The sequence below is a fragment of the Apodemus sylvaticus genome, chromosome 7 (genome assembly GCF_947179515.1).
Source record: "Apodemus sylvaticus chromosome 7, mApoSyl1.1, whole genome shotgun sequence".
In the NCBI taxonomy this organism is placed as follows: domain Eukaryota; kingdom Metazoa; phylum Chordata; class Mammalia; order Rodentia; family Muridae; genus Apodemus; species Apodemus sylvaticus.
This window is the reverse complement of record NC_067478.1, coordinates 41,584,686-41,602,355: the sequence shown is the minus strand read 5'-3', so window position 1 is coordinate 41,602,355 and position 17,670 is coordinate 41,584,686. Positions and strand designations below refer to the sequence as shown.

Sequence of the window (17,670 nt, the reverse complement as noted above, 5' to 3'; positions counted from 1 at the left end):
CTGTGGTATGCACAGTACTTTTCAGTACCATGAATGTCAGTCAGTGAGGGTGAAACTTTTAGTTGGGCACCAGCTCAACTTCTCAGAGTTTAATGACGTAGTGTTGTATCCATCAGTAAGACCTTACCATCAGACTGTGGAGAGTAGCCAATAATCCTCGCAACAGCCTGCAGTATTTCATGGGACCCAGTTGGCACTCACGTGTGTGTGTGTGTGTGTGTGTGTGTGTGTGTGTCTGTCTGTCTGTCTGTCTGTCTGTTTACCACAAGTTTGAGGGATCTTAAGCTAGTATGAAGGGGAACCCTACCTTGTGACAGACATATTTCAGTTTGAAAATGTGGATGTTATTTTATTTATTATTCTTTAAAACTTTAAACAGCTCCTAACAACTTGCTGAGATTATTTTGATCACAATTGTATAGCACTTTGTGGTTATTAAAATATATTAGAGTTTTGTGAATTGGCTGCTGTCATTACAACTAGACTTAAGAGCTGACCTTTTCCCCTCTCCCAGCTATCCCCCTCCCCCCCCCCAACCACTGTGCTGAAGAACTGAACGCACCTGACTGGCAGGGTGGTCTCTGACTAACTGAACTTTTCCAGAAGAGAGGCTTTAGCCAGGCAGAGTATTGCCATTTAGCCAACATTAGGAAAGGATATCAGTTTGGTTTTTCATAGTCTTTCAAATGATGCAACTAACTAGTTTTCGACCAAGAATACTGAATTTCTTCTTAGGGAAAAACGTTCCTCTTCCAACTAAAATGATGTAAATGTGCTTAACACATGGGGAAGAGTTTTATATGACTCAGCTTTTTAAAACTTAGGCTAGTATAATTGTGAAGGTAATTTAGATAATTTAAGAGGAAGCTTTCTTCATACTGGAATTTTCTTATATTAAAAAATGGGCAGTGGGGGAGTTACTTCTGAAAAAAATCCACAAAGTTATGGCAGATTGAGGTCAGAACACATTAGGCAAAATAGTCCTCTGATGTAATTTTTTTTCTAAAAACAAATTACCTAGAGTAATTTTTCAAAATCCATGAGAGCCTTGGGTAAAAACAGATTTTTTTCATGACAAATGAAATTTATTAGGCCGTGGCTCTAACATACACAGAGATGGCTTTAATTTACACTACTGTGAACTCGCTGTTTCCTTTAGGAAATACAGATGATCCCAGCTGCAGTAGCCATAACAGGTAGCCCTGATGGAGGACAGTTAGGACCAGGCAGTGGACGTCAGGGCTCCCTTACAAATGGCAAGTGCTGTTCTTTGGCAGTGATAAGCAACAGGCATTTGAGGTACAACGTTTATCATGTTTTAAGTCCTGTATGTTTTTAGGAAGTATTAAACAACAGTATGTCAAGAAAAGTAGGGCGGGGTTTCAGGGGAGACAGATTATACGTCTTGGCTTTGCTAAGGAGCTGTGCATCCTTGAGGAAGAGAAAGGCAGTAGTTTGTTGCATATTGTAAGAGTCCTTCCAGTTATAGAATTAGTTTGATTAAAAGGGGGAAAGATGACAGTCTGGTTTTCTTAGTTATGATCACTGTGTCGGGTGAGTGAATTAAAGGTGCTTATAGGAGTTTCGATTATTAGAAATTAGGAGACAGAAAATTTTAAAGCCAAGCATGTCATGCACATGTAACTCCAGCACTTGGGAGGTTAGGAAAGAAGGGCCACACGTCTAGGGATCCTGAGGCTAGTGGGAGGGGGCACCACCTCGGGATAGCTTTGACATTTTGAATATGTTATTTAGTTTGTTATTTTTTAAAACTTTTTAAAGCTACTAACAGCTACTAATTGCTGAGGGGATTATTTTGATGATAATTGTATAGTACTTCTGTGGTTATTAAAATATATTAAACTTTTATGAGTTGACTGCTATCCTGAAAAATATACCTGAAAGAATTTTTCTGGGTTTTAACTCTAATAATTGTATTATATGTATATATGAAAATCTTAACATATTTGCCTCATTTTGGTGACTTTGTGCTTATTACAGTATAGGTATAGTGATAGACTGACAGACTGATAATAGATAATAAAATCTCTTTGGAGTGTTAATATTTGTATTTTGTAGAATATTAATTAGTAAATTATGTTTTCTTTATATTAATTTAGAATATGACATCTCAGACAAAGCTTGGGGGGGGTAAGTGTTCTTAGGATGTGGATGTGACTTAGTGGTAGAACCTGTGTTATGAGTTCTCAGAGTCCACAGATTGAGTGCTAGCACTTGGGAATAGGGGTCAAGAAATATATTTACCAAAATACTGTGAGGGGAATGCACAGATGTATGCATGCATGCGTTCGTGTGTGTACACCCCCCCCCCCCCCACACACACACTTATCTGGAGAAATGGGCTGATGGTCTCTACTAAAATGACTTGAAAGAAAGGCCTTCATTTCATAGCCCCATTTCTATTCTTGGAATTTCTATTCTATTTGTTTAACAATAACATGGTTAACCAATAAAAATGACTTGATGTTCTCTTTCATGTTATAGTATTCTTATCTGACTTTTTCCTTTTCAAATACAGACTGTCAGGAAGGAAAGAGAGTCTTAAATGGTAAGTCATATAAATTAATAATTAAAATTACACATATTTACATGTTCATGTGTGATATTGCTACATGGAATTGTCTGGGTTATTCAGATTTTCCTTTTTAATGCAAAAGCTGCTGTTGCTTAGCCCAACTTAAGGGATTTACTAGAACATTATGGGCCTCTTATTTTAACTCTTCCTCTTAAAATAATTGCTTCCATGAAATCTCTGAGCCCAATGCATAAATGCTTATAGTGACTATACCAGGCTACAGTGGTCTCTTAGGCATGTGAGGTCACCTCTGGTGTATGGACCTCTTCAAGGTTGGCACTGCCCCTTTCACATCCAAGAGTGGTGCGGTAGTCAGTACTGATTCATGAAATGCACAGAGATCCTCTAAATCATGTTATTGTACCTGCAGATTCAGATATTTTCCCTCCCTGTTTATAAAACAAAGTTATAGAAATAGAGTTAGCAAACTAGGTTTTCAGTAGAATTACCTACTTTTTAAGTGAGAAAATAGTCTGTAATTTGCCATTTATGATGTTTGAAGTTGTTATGGTGTGAGACTGCAGTAAATGCAGGGCTGACCTTGGGCTTCATCTGATGGTCGACTTTTCTATGATGCTGCAGAAATAATCATCCCTCTTGCCTACCACGTGTGGCTTTCAGCGTCTTTACTTCGGTGCACTCTGTGTAACGTTTCCATTAAAGATAGCCTTAAATGTGACAGCATGCTTCCTTGTGGAGCCATCGCATGCTGTGATTTGGGTCCTGTATAGCAGTGAGGTACATATGTATTTGGTTTTGTGTACCTATCTATGTACATATGTATATATTTATATTTTGTAATGTCTTACATTTTACTCAGCTAAGTCTATATGGTAATTCTATATTTGCAAATATGTAATGTGCCTGCTTTTTGTGTCATTATTCCAACAGCTGATTAAAATCCTGAATGGGTTAGATGAGTTTTGTTGTGCAGTAGGGCCCAGATCCCTTAAACTGACGTCATTTCGTCAGATAGCACTGTTGAGAGGGAGAGCATTCTTTTGGGCCACCATACTAATTTACGCTGCTCTAACTTGGGCTTACCCCCTGTTCCCAGAAGGATGTCATGTAAGATTTGTTTATGGTTTTTTCTTGTACATGTTGAAATTGAGATAGATTCTGTTAAGTTTGGCATTGCCCTCTTCTCATAAGCTGTATTCTGTGCTGCTCTCTTGAGTTTGAAAAGGTATCTGAAATTGATCTCCTTTGTGCTGTGGTAGGTTTGACTCATTAGAACTGTAATGTGTATAAAGGTAGATAGAAAAGCCAGACCAAAGGACACTGTGTCGTATGATCTCTTCTCTATATAGTAAATAGTGTCATTAATACATGTCCACCAATTTAAAGCTAGTCTGGTGTCATAAAACACAGTAGTGAATTATGGAAAGCACATAAAGAACAAACTGGTGACAAGGGTCTTTCTGCCTTATAAAAATGCTTTTAGTAGCACATTTATTACTTATGTCCTTTATGTATGTATGTTAAAACAACGTGTGATGTAGATAAGTTACTGTTTTGTTTTGTTTTGTTTTTGTGAAGGCATGCTTCCCAAGAGCCAAGTGACAGACATACTGCCCAGGGAAGGCCCTAGTTCTCCAAGGTATGCACTCTTTTTACATTTCAGAGTGAGAGCAGTTCTGCACAAGCCCACAAACATTATAGGAAAGAGCCAAAGGGTAGGTTTACTGCTTCCTGTCAGTCAGTCTTGCTTAGAGCATGAACTGCAGTGCCTTGTTTATCAGCTGCAGAGCACAGGGAGCTGTCCCAGGAACAGATGGGAAGCAACCAAAGCTGGGTCCATGTTAAACACTTTAGAACACTGTCTGAATTTTTTTCTAATGATAAAATGTATATTAAGTATAGAAAGTTTAGAAAACATAGAAACTGGAAAAACAGTTGTAACCCCATTAGCCTTAGACATAGATGCCTAACACTGTGCTTTCCTGACTTAGGCACACCTGTCCACACTGTATTCAGATTACGGTTACGGTCTTGCCTGTGAGCAGTATCTGTTGTTAGTTTTCTGTGAAAGCATTTTTTCTTATTTGATCACATAACCATTCCACCATTTATCTTAGTATTCAATCTTTATATACCTATTTTGGTGGAGTTTTTTAAAAAATAAATCTTAATGGAAATACTTTTAAAATGTTTTGAACACTAATTTTCCTAACTGATTAATACCAAATGTTTGTTCATGGTGCCTTAAATTCACTCAGGCTTCTTTTTTGTTACTCTTTTCCCCTCCGCTGGTCTATGCTGCTCTAACAGAAGCACCTTGCTATACGTAGGGTTAAATAAGTTAGTGGAGGTTGTGAAGGGGCTAAGCATGCCTCCACGTGGCTGTCGTTACATAGGTAATTGGTATTGACTTGATCAGCTTTTCCTTAACTTTCATTACTAACCCATTACCTTGAAGAATGAATTTCTTTTTAAAAATTGTGTGTGTGCACATGCGGCATGGTGTGTGTAAAGGTCTTGACCACCTTTGGCATGAGTGCTTTCCTTCTGCCTTGTTGGAAACAGGATCTTTTATTCCCTGTCCTTTGCCACCACATGTGCCAAAGGCAGCTGGTCTGTGAACTTTCAGGGATTCTCCTGCCTCCGCCTTCTATCTTGCCACAGGAACACTGGGATTAGAGATGTGCAGTCCCACATCAGGTTTTATGTGGGCCATTCGGCTTTGAACTCATGTCCTCACATTTATTCAGCAAGCATTTTTACCACTGAGCCATCTTCCCAGGTCAATAATGAATTTCTTTAGTAGTGATATTTTCATTATAGACAGGAAGTTGAGGTGCATGCAGGCTCTTCATGCTCCTTAACAACACATGTATGTATTCTGTTATTACTCTGACAGATTTTAGTAGAAAAATATATAACCTTTATTTTGCCCATTTGGTGGTTTTATTCAAATACATGGAGGTATTGTTATTTAAATATCATGACAGCTGCAACATCTTAAGACTACCATTTAGAAAAGAGTTTTATCTGGAGAAATATATTTCTCACTGTGAATTTTAAACATTGATTGACTTCATGTGTTCTTGCATATCATTCTGAGTATTTTTCACTCTTATTGTCTTACAGCTATGATTGGTTCCAAACAGAGTCTGCAGTCACCATTGTTATATACACCAAACAAAAGGTACACATCTGTTGAAAACAAATAGTAAGAATTAGTTTATTTATATGAGGTCCTTTTCTACAATCTTTTCTTATATTAACCTATTCATTCTCCACAACAACCCCAAGGTTGAAAGCACTGTTCTCCCATTTTACAAAGAAGGATTAATTTGTGTTTGGAACTTAGGTATTCTGGCTCCTACCTGGCAGATGCTGTGCAGCATTTAAACCTCTTAAGCATTGTGTGTGCTTTCCAGCTGACTTTGCCATAAGATTACATCTTCTGAGATTAGAAAAATTATACAGCTGAGGCTTAATATGCTTGAGCTGTTTATAGCCTTCAGGCACCCCTGTGTAACAGAGGTTAGGGAGCTAACCTGAGCTAAAGGACCTCATTCATTTATGGGTCTTTGAGTGGCACCTATTCTATAGGAGGCACCATTAGATGTCTTCAGACACAGAGTCCAACTCCTGTTGCGCTGCCACATTTGAACATTGTGGATCTAAAGGCAATCTAAAGAAAATCCCTGGGATTTTCAATAGTTCAAGCTACTTTTAAAGATGTGCAGAGCCTCATCTGAGCAGGGGCCTCCTTTCTCCTGTAGCGGGGATTTGAACACTCTGCTGGAGTGGCCACCCTCTGCCTGATAACAGTTAAGTTGACCTACACACCGCTAGCCCTATGTGCTCTTCCCTCTAGCTCTTGTTTCCTCATCCACAGCTTAAAAGCAAGAGGGCAGCCCCGGAGAAGCTGGGATCTGCTCTGCAGGAATCCCCATGGAGTTTGAAGACCATGGTGGTGACCAAGGAAAGGGGAGATTACCAAAGGATGATAGAGTCCATGCATGGCATAGGTAGTAAGTGCCACACACTTTCACTAAGTCTACATAGAAACTAAAGATGTCTACGACGTCCATCCCTGAGTAAACTTTTCATAGGTGAGGTTAATAGGTTATGTACTTCTCTAACATCACACAGTAGTGGAAAAACTAAAATTAAAGTTTTTCCTAACTAAAGTTGTTGATTTCTGGCTTATATTTTTATTTTTTGCTGCATTGTTTCTCAAAAAAATATTCTTGAGCAACTAATAGATGCTCTACAGATAGTCCCAAGGGTTCATGACTTCAAGACAAAGGCCATGGTGAATATTGAACAGAGCACATGTCTGCTTAGTGCTAGTCCTACCTTTGTAGAATTACAGTATGCTATGTAGAATTGCTATGGATGAGAAAGAAATGAGAACCAGGAGTAATATTTATATTGTTGGACATCTATAAAGCAGTATGTGAAAGTGTCACTCACCACCCCACAAATGGGGTTGTTGGGGCCAGTTCTCATGTTTTAATCTTTCTGCTTTTACTTCCTTTTAAGAATATCAATTTAGACTCAGTAATTGTTGACCTCCAGGATGACTCCTTGAGAGCAGAAGCAGTCATCAAGGATCATTCTTACCTTATACATATTGGTGAGTACCTCATTCTTATTCATGGGAATAGTTTGCTTCCTTTCATTATGGCAACAGCATGCTCTGCAGTCGAGAATGCTGTAATATTTTATTTGCTATTGTTGCTTTGGGTTGTCATTTCTGATCCTTTTTTCTGTTACTGTTTTCCTTCATGCTAAGACAAATGAAAATGTGATCCCCTTTCCAACTTTAAGCAATCAGAAGTCTAATGTGCTGTTCTTTGCATGACAGATCCCTGATTTTAAATAATCACATATGGTCAGAATCCATCATAAAAGTCTCTCATAATTGATATCTATAAATAAGTCCCTGGAGACCTTTAGTCACCATCTGACCACCATTCCTTACTGGGATGCCCAGGCCTTGCCAGCTCTGCCACAGGAGGTCAAAGGCAGAGACCAAACACCCTGAACTACAAGTTCATATTGTGTCCCTAAGTTGCCCATCTCCTCACAGCCCAGAGATAAGCCTTGCTGATTTTGGTCTGTCACAATCAACAAGTCAGCACTGAAGTCTGAAACCAAAGATACCCAATGTTGGATCCTGTTTCCTACTTATAACAAGTTTGAGTCTAGAATTTCATTGTTTTCTCCTCTTATGACTATGATGTATTTCTAGTTGGAAAATAGATATGACACACACAAAAATATTCCCAAACAATAGCAAATATATATTAGTGTTTTAAAATAAGTTGTTATTGTGTATCTGTGCTTGATGTGTATGTGTAAGTGCCATGGCATACATGTATGGAGGTTAAAGTCTGTGGGTTGGTTCCTCTCCTTTCGACTCTTACATGGGTTCCAGGACAGGAACTCGGGTTGTCAGGCTTGCCTGCAAGCACTATTTCAGATGTCTGCTCATACTGTGAACCCGAGACTGGGTCCTGGGAAAACCTGTCTCTGGTTAGGTGTGGCTCAGCCCTAGCACACACCTTTAATCCAAGAGTGTTGCAGGATATTTGATCATACTGTGAGACTGTGTACTGAAAACTCTGTTTCTAGTTGTGTGGCCCAGCCTTAGAAACACACCTTTTATCCCAAATGATGAAGGCAAAGTTATTTTGTAGTAGGCAGCATCTATGTGTAAAAGTGATGTCTAGTTGCGTGGTAGACAAAGTGACAAATCAAAGAAAGATTTGACAGGATAGGATGTGCCCAACTCTTGAGAGATGAAAGCTGTAAGAGGGAGCAGTGCAGGGGTGAGGAGAGGCAGTTTCACTGGAAGAGTTTCACAGAGACAGGCCGAAGAGAGAGAACAAGCTAGACAAGGTAAAGCCAGAATGAGCCAGAGAATGAAAAGGAGCAAGAACATTAGAACAGAAGCCAGTTAGTTTAAGGCCAAGCAGAGCAGAGCAGTTCAGGAGAAACCGAGAGAAGCCAGACTGAATCAGTCAGCATGGAGAGGAATTTTGAGCCAGAATAGCTGAGTTGACAGCCAGTCAGAGCCCAGAAAGAGCTAGAAAGCAAGCCTCAGCCTGAAAATGTTCTAGCCCCAGATAAGATTGTACAGAGGCTAGAAGCTTTCGGGAGTAGGCCTAGGTCAGCAGACTGAGGCAGTCGGCCTCAGAAACAAGGATTACTACAGAAGAACAAGAGATACAGTTAACAAAGCACCCTGTGAGCCATCCTCCCAACCCCCACCAATGCTTTCAACGTGCCAGCTGGCCGAGTACAGGCTGAAGTTCCCAGCTCTCAGAAGTCTGTGTTTTATCAATGAAGAGAAGCTCCTTTAATCTGAATTCAGTCAGAATTTACTATTTTTTTTCTTTACCAACTCCCCACCCCCAGCCCCAGCCTCATTCAGTAGATGCCTAACTTCAAACCTCCAAAGCAGTTGTTCTCAGACTACGTGTCATGACCCCACAGGACTTGTATAACAGATATTTACACTAGGACTCATAACAGTAGCAAAAATACTGTTAGGAGTTAGCAGTGAAAATAATTTTGTTGGTGGTGGTCACCATAACATGAGAAACTGTATTAAAGGGACACAGTATTTGGAAGATTAGAACCACTGTGTTCTAAGTTTTTTTTTTTTTTTTTTCTTGGAATCTGGCCTTCCCCATAGAGTGCTTAGTTCTTCTCTCATTAAAGTTTTTTAAGAGATTTGTTTTTGTTTTTACATATGTGTGTATGGCTCTTTATAAGTGTGTGGGTTCCCACAGTGTGTGGGGGGGGGGTTCCCCCAGAGGCCAGAAGATGGCATCAAATCCCATAAAGTTGGACATACAAGTGATTGTGAGCAGTCCAACCTAGGTGCTGGTAACTAACCGGGTCCTCTAGAAAAGCAGGGAGCCTTCTTCAGCCATCTCTCCAACCCCTACTTGTCTTTTTTACTAGCATACAGCCTATTTGCCTCTTATGGGAGAGACTAATTACACTAGAAAAGCTAACCGTAGTCATTAGCACTCACTTAGCCAGCACACACACACACACACACACACACACACACACACAACTTAGTCCTTATTGTAGTCAGCAGCCTATCTTGATTTTCTAACTGAGTTGTAACTAGAGTTATCCCCAAAGCAGTGCTGATAGGAGTTCCCAAATCAAGTGTCTCCATACTGTCCTAAATGATATTCTTCAGAGAAGGAATCCCTAACCGTCAAAGTCTTGTCTAGACACACATTAGAAAACTTAGTTCAGGGGCTATACCACATCATGGGGTGACTGTTAAAGAATGGGATTTTATACCTTGTTATAACTATAGTGTTGCAGAGAAGTCAAATTGAGGAGCTTATATGAGGATTTGGGAAACGTGGCTCAGGGCTATAGCTACTTTAAGATGTTTTGGCCCGTGGGACAGCAGCATCTTTCAGAGTATTGAGACTGATTGACTTCAAGACCATAAAGGAAAACATGTCACTGGCTGGATTCCATGGTCATCAAGGTACTTTATATACTACAGGACAGATGAGGTTGGAGAAACTGGATTTGTATTGGAGGGGGTCTCACTTGCACACATATAAAAAGCAAAAATTCCCAGTAAAGAATTATGCAATTCAACATATACATTCAAGGTAGAATTGAGCTGGAAACCTCTTCCCTTCTTTCTAGCTTTCAGAGTACCAGAAGTGTTATGTGGGCTGCGGAGGGAGAAAGGAGCAAGGGTTTTCCCTAGCAGTGAACTCTATGAACCACACACAAGCTTCAACCTGCCAGGAATAGTGGTATAACTCTGATAGGGATAATCAACCTGTCCCTGATTGGATTGGGTCCATAGAAGGGACACCACACCTGGTGCTGTAAAGCTGTCCCAAAACGACATATGTCATAGGCCTGTGGTGAAATTACTACCTGTTCAGCTAAGTAGGCATAAAGTCCCAGTGCCTTCTAAATATTTATGTTCATAATCTTATAGATAGGCAAATGTCAGCTCTGACTAGAAAAGCTTCCATTCGTAGTGAATGTCCATTCCTAGTGAATGGTGGTGAATACAGAGACATTTGGCTATCCAAGATGATGAGTGTAAGTGACAGATACAGGATTAGCCCTAAAGAAGTCATTTTTATTACTCCTCCTGAGGCTCAGGGAACCCTGTGGAAGGGGGACAGAGGAAATTTAAGAATACGTGGAGTGAAATTCATTCTCTAATTGATATAACCCATCTAATTATGAACTCACAGCCACTGCAGTTAACTTGGTTTGGATCTACACAGCATAGGCTTTCTCAACAGGCATTCATGGGTGGGACATGGAGGTAAGGGAGGGGCCGTGGGACCCTATCCCTTGCTACTGAAGTATAGGCTTCTGATAGGGCCTGGGCAAGAGGGAGCCACTATCTTGAGTTGTGTGCACACGAGTGAACCCACCAGACTCCAGTGGATTGTTCCAGTGGAAAGATCGCATAGACGACTATGATCCAACCCAGAGAGATACAAACAAAAGACATGAATGTGAGAAAGAGCTGAGAGGGGAGAGGACAGGTGGACAGGGAAGGGAGGAGAGGGAGAGAAGGTACAGGTACTCAGTACATTTATATACGTATAACATTGTCAAAGAACAAAATTAATAAAAAGTAAGCAATGCTCGGATGCCAGTGCTATATGGGAAATACTGAAGCACTGTAGAATTCATATGCCAGATAATCACATTAACATGAGATTTAGAGCAGACTGGTAAAGCCACACCTTGCATTTTCCTTTTCTAGAATAGATGTTACCAAGTGCAAAGTCTGTCTCATGTTAACCATTATGTCCATAATACCTGGAAAGTGTGTGGTTGCTTATAGATCCCCCCCACAAATTGTTTTAGGGCACTGAATGGATGTTTAACTATAAGAAAGAGGTGGGGCAGCTAAGTTGGCTGCCTGCCTGTGTGAACAGGGCCCAGACTGCACAATGAGGCCGGAATCCCAGTGTCGCTTTCTCTCTCACCTGCTCTGCTCCCTTCACTGTAGGACTGTCGGTGTGGAGAGTGGGTTACCAGCTTGTGATGCTTAGATGTTTACTCCTCAGTTAGCAGAAAGAGATAGGGGAAAATGGAAGAACTTTAAGTAATTTGGAACATTCATTTTCTTTTAGTCTCTCATTTTTCTAGTCCTGATAATTTTGAAATAGTACATTAAAAATGACCTTACAGATAGAATTTTGTGAATTGAATTTTAGTGGTAATGATAAACTTTTTTTTTCTTAAATAATCTCAGGGCTAAGCCATGAAGTTCAAGAAAATTTTTCTGGTAAGTACCAAAAACCAGAAATGAATTATGTATATATAGATATAGATGAATAGATACACACACACTCATAGGAAGAAAGAAATCCAGGCCTTTATTTTATTTTTCTTACATTATATTTATTTTCATGTCATAAAATACATTAATTTTAAAAGATGCTCTCGTTTCTATGTTTTCCTGTTTTCTTTTTCCTTAGTCTTCTTATCTCTCTTTTTTTCTTTCTTCTTTTATTTTTATTTCCTTTTAAAAAGTCTTCCTGTCTCCTTTGTGTGCCTCCTCTCTGCCTGTTCCTTACATGCAGCTCATTGGCACACAGACGGGAACACGTTCCACAGACTCACTCAGACAGTGAGCTGCAGAGGGAAGTAGAGTGTGCTACAACTGTAAAAGCATGTTCACCTCATCAGACCCACGTTTATTACTGACCCACATGTGGAGTTCTTGCAGTCACCAAGAAGACGGTTTTCAGTGACCAGAGACTCCCGAGGGCTCTCGTGTTCTGCCTAGGTGCTGAGTCTTCTGAGTCTGTTCGTACATTTTTAGGCTCAGTGTTGTTCTGAATTCACATATATAGGCTTCTGAGCTTTAGCTAAGAATATGAAAAGGGAGCACACCAGATTTGGTTTTGTGGGTCCATTCAGTGTGATGTGTTTCAAGTTGTTGGCTAGATCTGTGTCCACGACTGGATCTGTGCCCTTTGAAAGCCACATATACAGTATCTGGCCTTGATAAGTTGGTTTGAAAAAAGCCAATCTGAATCTAAAAATAAACTGATTTAACATCAGATAAAATAAAAATCAATTTTACTAAGTGAACAAAATCTTATTTTTCTACTAATTATCAGCATCACTATGTAATAATAGCATACTGCATGTATGAAAAAGGTTAATTTTAAAATAAAATCTCACATTTAATGTTACTGAAACAAATGGAATTCCTCTTCATTTCAGTACGGGTAATTGAAAATGTTGGAAAAATAGAGATTGTCCTACAAAAGAAAGAAAATGTTTCTTGGAAATATCTTGGTGATCCCCTGGAGAAACACAATTCCTTTATTCCAAAGAAAGATACAGGTATGCAGTACTCTTGTTCCTCGTGTTTTCTTTTAAAGGTTTTTGATTGATTGTTTGTTCGTTTGGTGTGTGTGTGTGTGTGTGTGTGTGTGTGTGTGTGTGTGTGCCAGGTGGCTGGCTTATATGTAGAAGTGAGGGGACAGTTTGCATGAGCTGCTTCTCTTCTGCCCTTAAGTACTGGGGATCAAATGCAGGTTGTCAGGTTTGGCTGCAAGCACCTTTAACCACTGGGCTATCCCACTAGCCCATCTTTTTACAGAATGACAGATGGGATTCTAGGGGTTTCTTTTTTCCCCTCTGTGACTTGTCTGTCTTACAGTCTTGTTTGTCCTTTGTTTTGATGTTTCATACCAGATGCTGTCTTTGATATTTCTGATTCTCAAGTGTCTGCTCATGTTTCAGCTGATTAGCAGCTGTACATGAAAGGTTGGGTTTGTTGCCAGTGTATCCCCTGTACAGTTGAGTGTTTTCTCTAAGGAGACGTCTGATGCCAGGATTTGTGAGCCTCTGGAGGGAACAGTATTCAAGCTTTGTATGCAAAGAAAGCCGCAGTTCTCTAAATGTGACTTAGCCTCATCCTTTTCTTTCCCGTTTTTGTTTTCATTGTTTTTTTTTTTTATTCGATATAATTTATTTACATTTCAAATGATTTTCCCTTTTCTAGCCCCCCCACTCCCCGAAAGTCCCGTAAGCCCCCTTCTCTTCCCCTGTCCTCCCTCCCACCCCTTCCCAGTTCCCCGTTCTGGTTTTGCTGAATAATGTTTCACTGAGTCTTTCCAGAACCAAGGGCCACTCCTCCTTTCTTCTTGTATCTCATTTGATGTGTGGATTATGTTTTGGGTATTCCAGTTTTCTAGGTTAATATCCACTTATTAGTGAGTGCATACCATGATTCACCTTTTGAGTCTGGGTTACCTCACTTAGTATGATGTTCTCTAGCTCCATCCATTTGCCTAAGAATTTCATGAATTCATTGTTTCTAATGGCTGAATAGTACTCCATTGTGTAGATATACCACATTTTTTGCATCCACTCTTCTGTTGAGGGATACCTGGGTTCTTTCCAGCATCTGGCAATTATAAATAGGGCTGCTATGAACATAGTAGAGCATGTATCCTTATTACATGGTGGGGAATCCTCTGGGTATATGCCCAGGAGTGGTATAGCAGGATCTTCTGGAAGTGAGGTGCCCAGTTTTCGGAGGAACCGCCAGACTGCTTTCCAGAGTGGTTGTACCCATTTGCAACCCCACCAGCAGTGGAGGAGGGTTCCTCTTTCTCCGCACCCTCTCCAACACCTGCTGTCTCCTGAATTTTTAATCTTAGCCATTCTGACTGGTGTAAGATGAAATCTTAGGGTTGTTTTGATTTGCATTTCCCTAATGACTAATGAAGTTGAGCATTTTTTAAGATGCTTCTCCGCCATCCGAAGTTCTTCAGGTGAGAATTCTTTGTTTAACTCTGTACCCCATTTTTTAATAGGGTTGTTCGGTTTTCTGGAGTCTAACTTCTTGAGTTCTTTATATATATTGGATATTAGCCCTCTATCTGCATGGTATTGGTACAGTGACAGGCAGGAGGATCAATGGAACAGGATTGAAGATCCAGAAATGAACCCACACACCTATGGCCACTTGATCCTCGACAAAGAGGCTGAAAACATCCAATGGAAAAAAGATAGCCTTTTCAACAAATGGTGCTGGTTCAACTGGAGGTCAGCATGCAGAAGAATGCGAATTGATCCATCCTTGTCTCCTTGTACTAAGCTCAAATCCAAATGGATCAAGGACCTCCACATAAAGCCAGACACTCTGAAGCTAATAGAAAAGAAACTGGGGAAGACCCTTGAGGACATCGGTACAGGGAGAAAGTTTCTGAACAGAACACCAATAGCGTATGCTCTAAGAGCAAGAATTGACAAATGGGACCTCATAAGGTTACAGAGTTTCTGTAAGGCAAAGGACACCATCAAGAGGACAGATCGGCAACCAACAAATTGGGAAAAGATCTTCACCAATCCTACATCAGATAGAGGGCTAATATCCAATATATATAAAGAACTCAAGAAGTTTTCATTGTTTTGTTTTGTATTTCTTTTCCTTCTCTAGAATACTATTTCCTTCTCTAGAATACAGTTAAGATACTGTAATGACTGCTAACCATGTGACTTAAGATCAGAAATTTGTTTTTATCTTACTCGTGGGATTTTTAAGTCCATCCATAGAATTGGCAGGATTAGACACTTCTGAGGCCTCCCTCCTTGGCCTGAGTGACAGTCCTGTGTTTGTGTGTATCTTAGCTTTTCTCATCTTCAAAGGGCAGCACTCTTACTGGAAAGAAATACTATTTCTTTTAGCCACCATGCTATGAAACAGAAGCAGAAATTATATTCCAAGGAAGGACCGAGAACCTATATAAGAATAAGATAAACTCTTATGAAGAAATAAGCCAACAAAGGTGAGCTATGTAGTCCAAACACAGCACATTGTAAGGGAGCCTCACGTGATCTGACAGTGGATTTGGTCTTAAATGACTACGTGAAGAAAGTAGACTCAAGTATTTTGACAGCAGGATCCATAGCTTTCACAAAAGCAACAGTCTTCAGAGAACTTTGGTGGAGAGCTCTACATCATCTCTGCCTGTCCTGTACCAGCTGTTTTACAGGTCGTAGAGGAAACAAAGGGTGAGCAATATTTGGGGATATTTAAGCCAATTGATTTTGCCATTTCCGGAGGTGTGGTATGAGCCTTGTAGTGTAAGGTAAGAAGAAAACGTGGCATGGCAACATGGCCTGATCCAGCAAACCAACAGAAACTAGGAGTCAGTCACTGTGAGTGAAAAGCTCGACTAAGAGGATGAAGCCTATTGCCCAGGAGTACCTGGCTACTTAGTATGGAAGAGGCCTAGCCAGCCAGATACAAGCTTAGTCAAATCAGTGGTACTGAAAATCAAGGCTGGCCTCTGGAGATGAATGACTGTCATTTAACTGGTTTTCCCTGTAATTTTCTGAGGCATTCTGTGAGCTCTCTTATCCCCACTATAAGTTTCTTTTAGTTCTGAGCCACCATTAAAAAGAAGAAAGTTCAGCTAGGCAGTGGTGGGCGCATGCCTTTAATCCCAGCACTTGGGAGGCAGAGGCAGGTGGATTTCTGAGTTTGAGGCCAGCATGGTCTACAGAGTGAGTTCCAAGATAGCCAGAGCTACACAGAGAAACCCTGTCTCAAAAAAACAAAAACAAAAACAGAAAAAAGAAAAGCTGGAATTTTTAAAAAGGAAGAAAGGAAGGGGGACGTGGGAGGAAGGGAAGGAGAGGAAAATCAAGCAGGAAAGCTTCAGCCATGTTCTTGTATGACACTGGAACTGGGGGAGGTGCATGGTAGATTTACTGCTTTGGAGATAGCTCAGTGGTTAAGTGGCCATTTTCTTTGACAAATGAGCAAAGACAATTTCTGCTTCTGCCTTTCCTTTCCTTAAATCATGATTGAAACTGTAGTAGAGCTGAATTCTTATCTTACCTGTGCATTATTGACTTGCTGTCAGTCCACCTTGCATTGACAAGGCAATCACCATATGGTTCCTAGGTTTTGTTATGTATTAATTAAAATTATTGACTTTTTAAGATTAGTATGTTTCTTAGGTAAAATAATTTTAGTCTGAAAACAATCATGTCAGTTAAAAATCTGTAGTACAATGTGTTGTCATGTCAAATATTTTTGGCCATCAAAGATTCAGATGTAGTCAAACACATGACTCGGAGAAGGAAAAGTATTCCATTGTTTACCTTTAATCCAATGCAGTTGTTAACAGTTTCAATTGTGTGGTACTTCTAACTGTATTTTTCTTCCCCAGAATGAAGATTTTGAATGAATGAATAGTTGTATGTATGTGTATGTATGTATATGTGAGTGTATACATGGACACATTAACTATTTTATTTATGTAATCTCGTTTTATTTGCTTTTTCCTATAATAAAGATGTCAATAAACAACCCATAAAATTGGTATTAAGCAAAAAATATTTTTAATCATGTCATAATTTTGATATGTCAACAGCATTGTGAGCCTTTAGATTAACCTATGCATGTGTATGCATGTGTATGCATGCGTGTGTGTGTGTGTGTGTGTGCGCGCGCGCGCGCGCGCGCGCTCACATGCACACACACACACATACCTTAAATTCAGGTTGAACTATATGAAATTGCTGGTATTTTCATATAGTTCATATAGTTTCACCAGGGCTTCTTAATGGCGGACACACGTGTGCACCATGGAGGTGCACCTGTGAAGATGCTTGCTGGAACATAGTGAGCATCCTTTCTCTTGGGCCTGGACCCTGGACCTCCCCCAGCCCTTGCCTAATCATCCACGTTTTCCTACCGCCTTGAAAAACATTCACAGTTACTAGAAATGAGTACAGTCTGAGCCGTTTCCCTGTGCTGTACTGTCTGAGCTGTCTGAGCTGCTCAGCTTAGCTGAGAGCTCTTCTTTGCAAGGAAACGTGGATCTGCTTTTGGATCTTGCCAGCCTGTTTCCCTTTCTGTGAGAATTTCCCAAATATGAAATCAGCACAATTCAAACGGATGAGACTGTGTGTAAATTAAAAATCTCTACTATATTATAGTGTGAAACAAGAGTTTAAACAGGTAGGACTGAAAGGACTTAGCAGTTTAGTACAGTGGTGTTGGCATGGAGGACATAGAAGGACTCAGATTCCTGCCAGTCTTGTTACAGAGT

General features: G+C 40.1%; 1 protein-coding gene across 2 annotated transcripts in view; it reads left to right on the top strand.

Annotated features, from left to right (window-relative positions):
- The window catches only part of LOC127688752 (cytochrome b5 reductase 4), a 53,320-nt gene that overhangs the window by 16,662 nt on the left and 18,988 nt on the right, over positions 1 to 17,670 (top strand). For both annotated transcript variants that reach the window (XM_052187694.1, XM_052187695.1), the window contains 6 exons: positions 2,540 to 2,569; positions 4,136 to 4,196; positions 5,687 to 5,744; positions 7,094 to 7,187; positions 11,835 to 11,867; positions 12,815 to 12,937. In XM_052187694.1, coding sequence (XP_052043654.1) covers positions 2,540 to 2,569; positions 4,136 to 4,196; positions 5,687 to 5,744; positions 7,094 to 7,187; positions 11,835 to 11,867; positions 12,815 to 12,937 — 399 coding nt within the window. The remainder of the gene's footprint in view (positions 1 to 2,539; positions 2,570 to 4,135; positions 4,197 to 5,686; positions 5,745 to 7,093; positions 7,188 to 11,834; positions 11,868 to 12,814; positions 12,938 to 17,670) is intronic.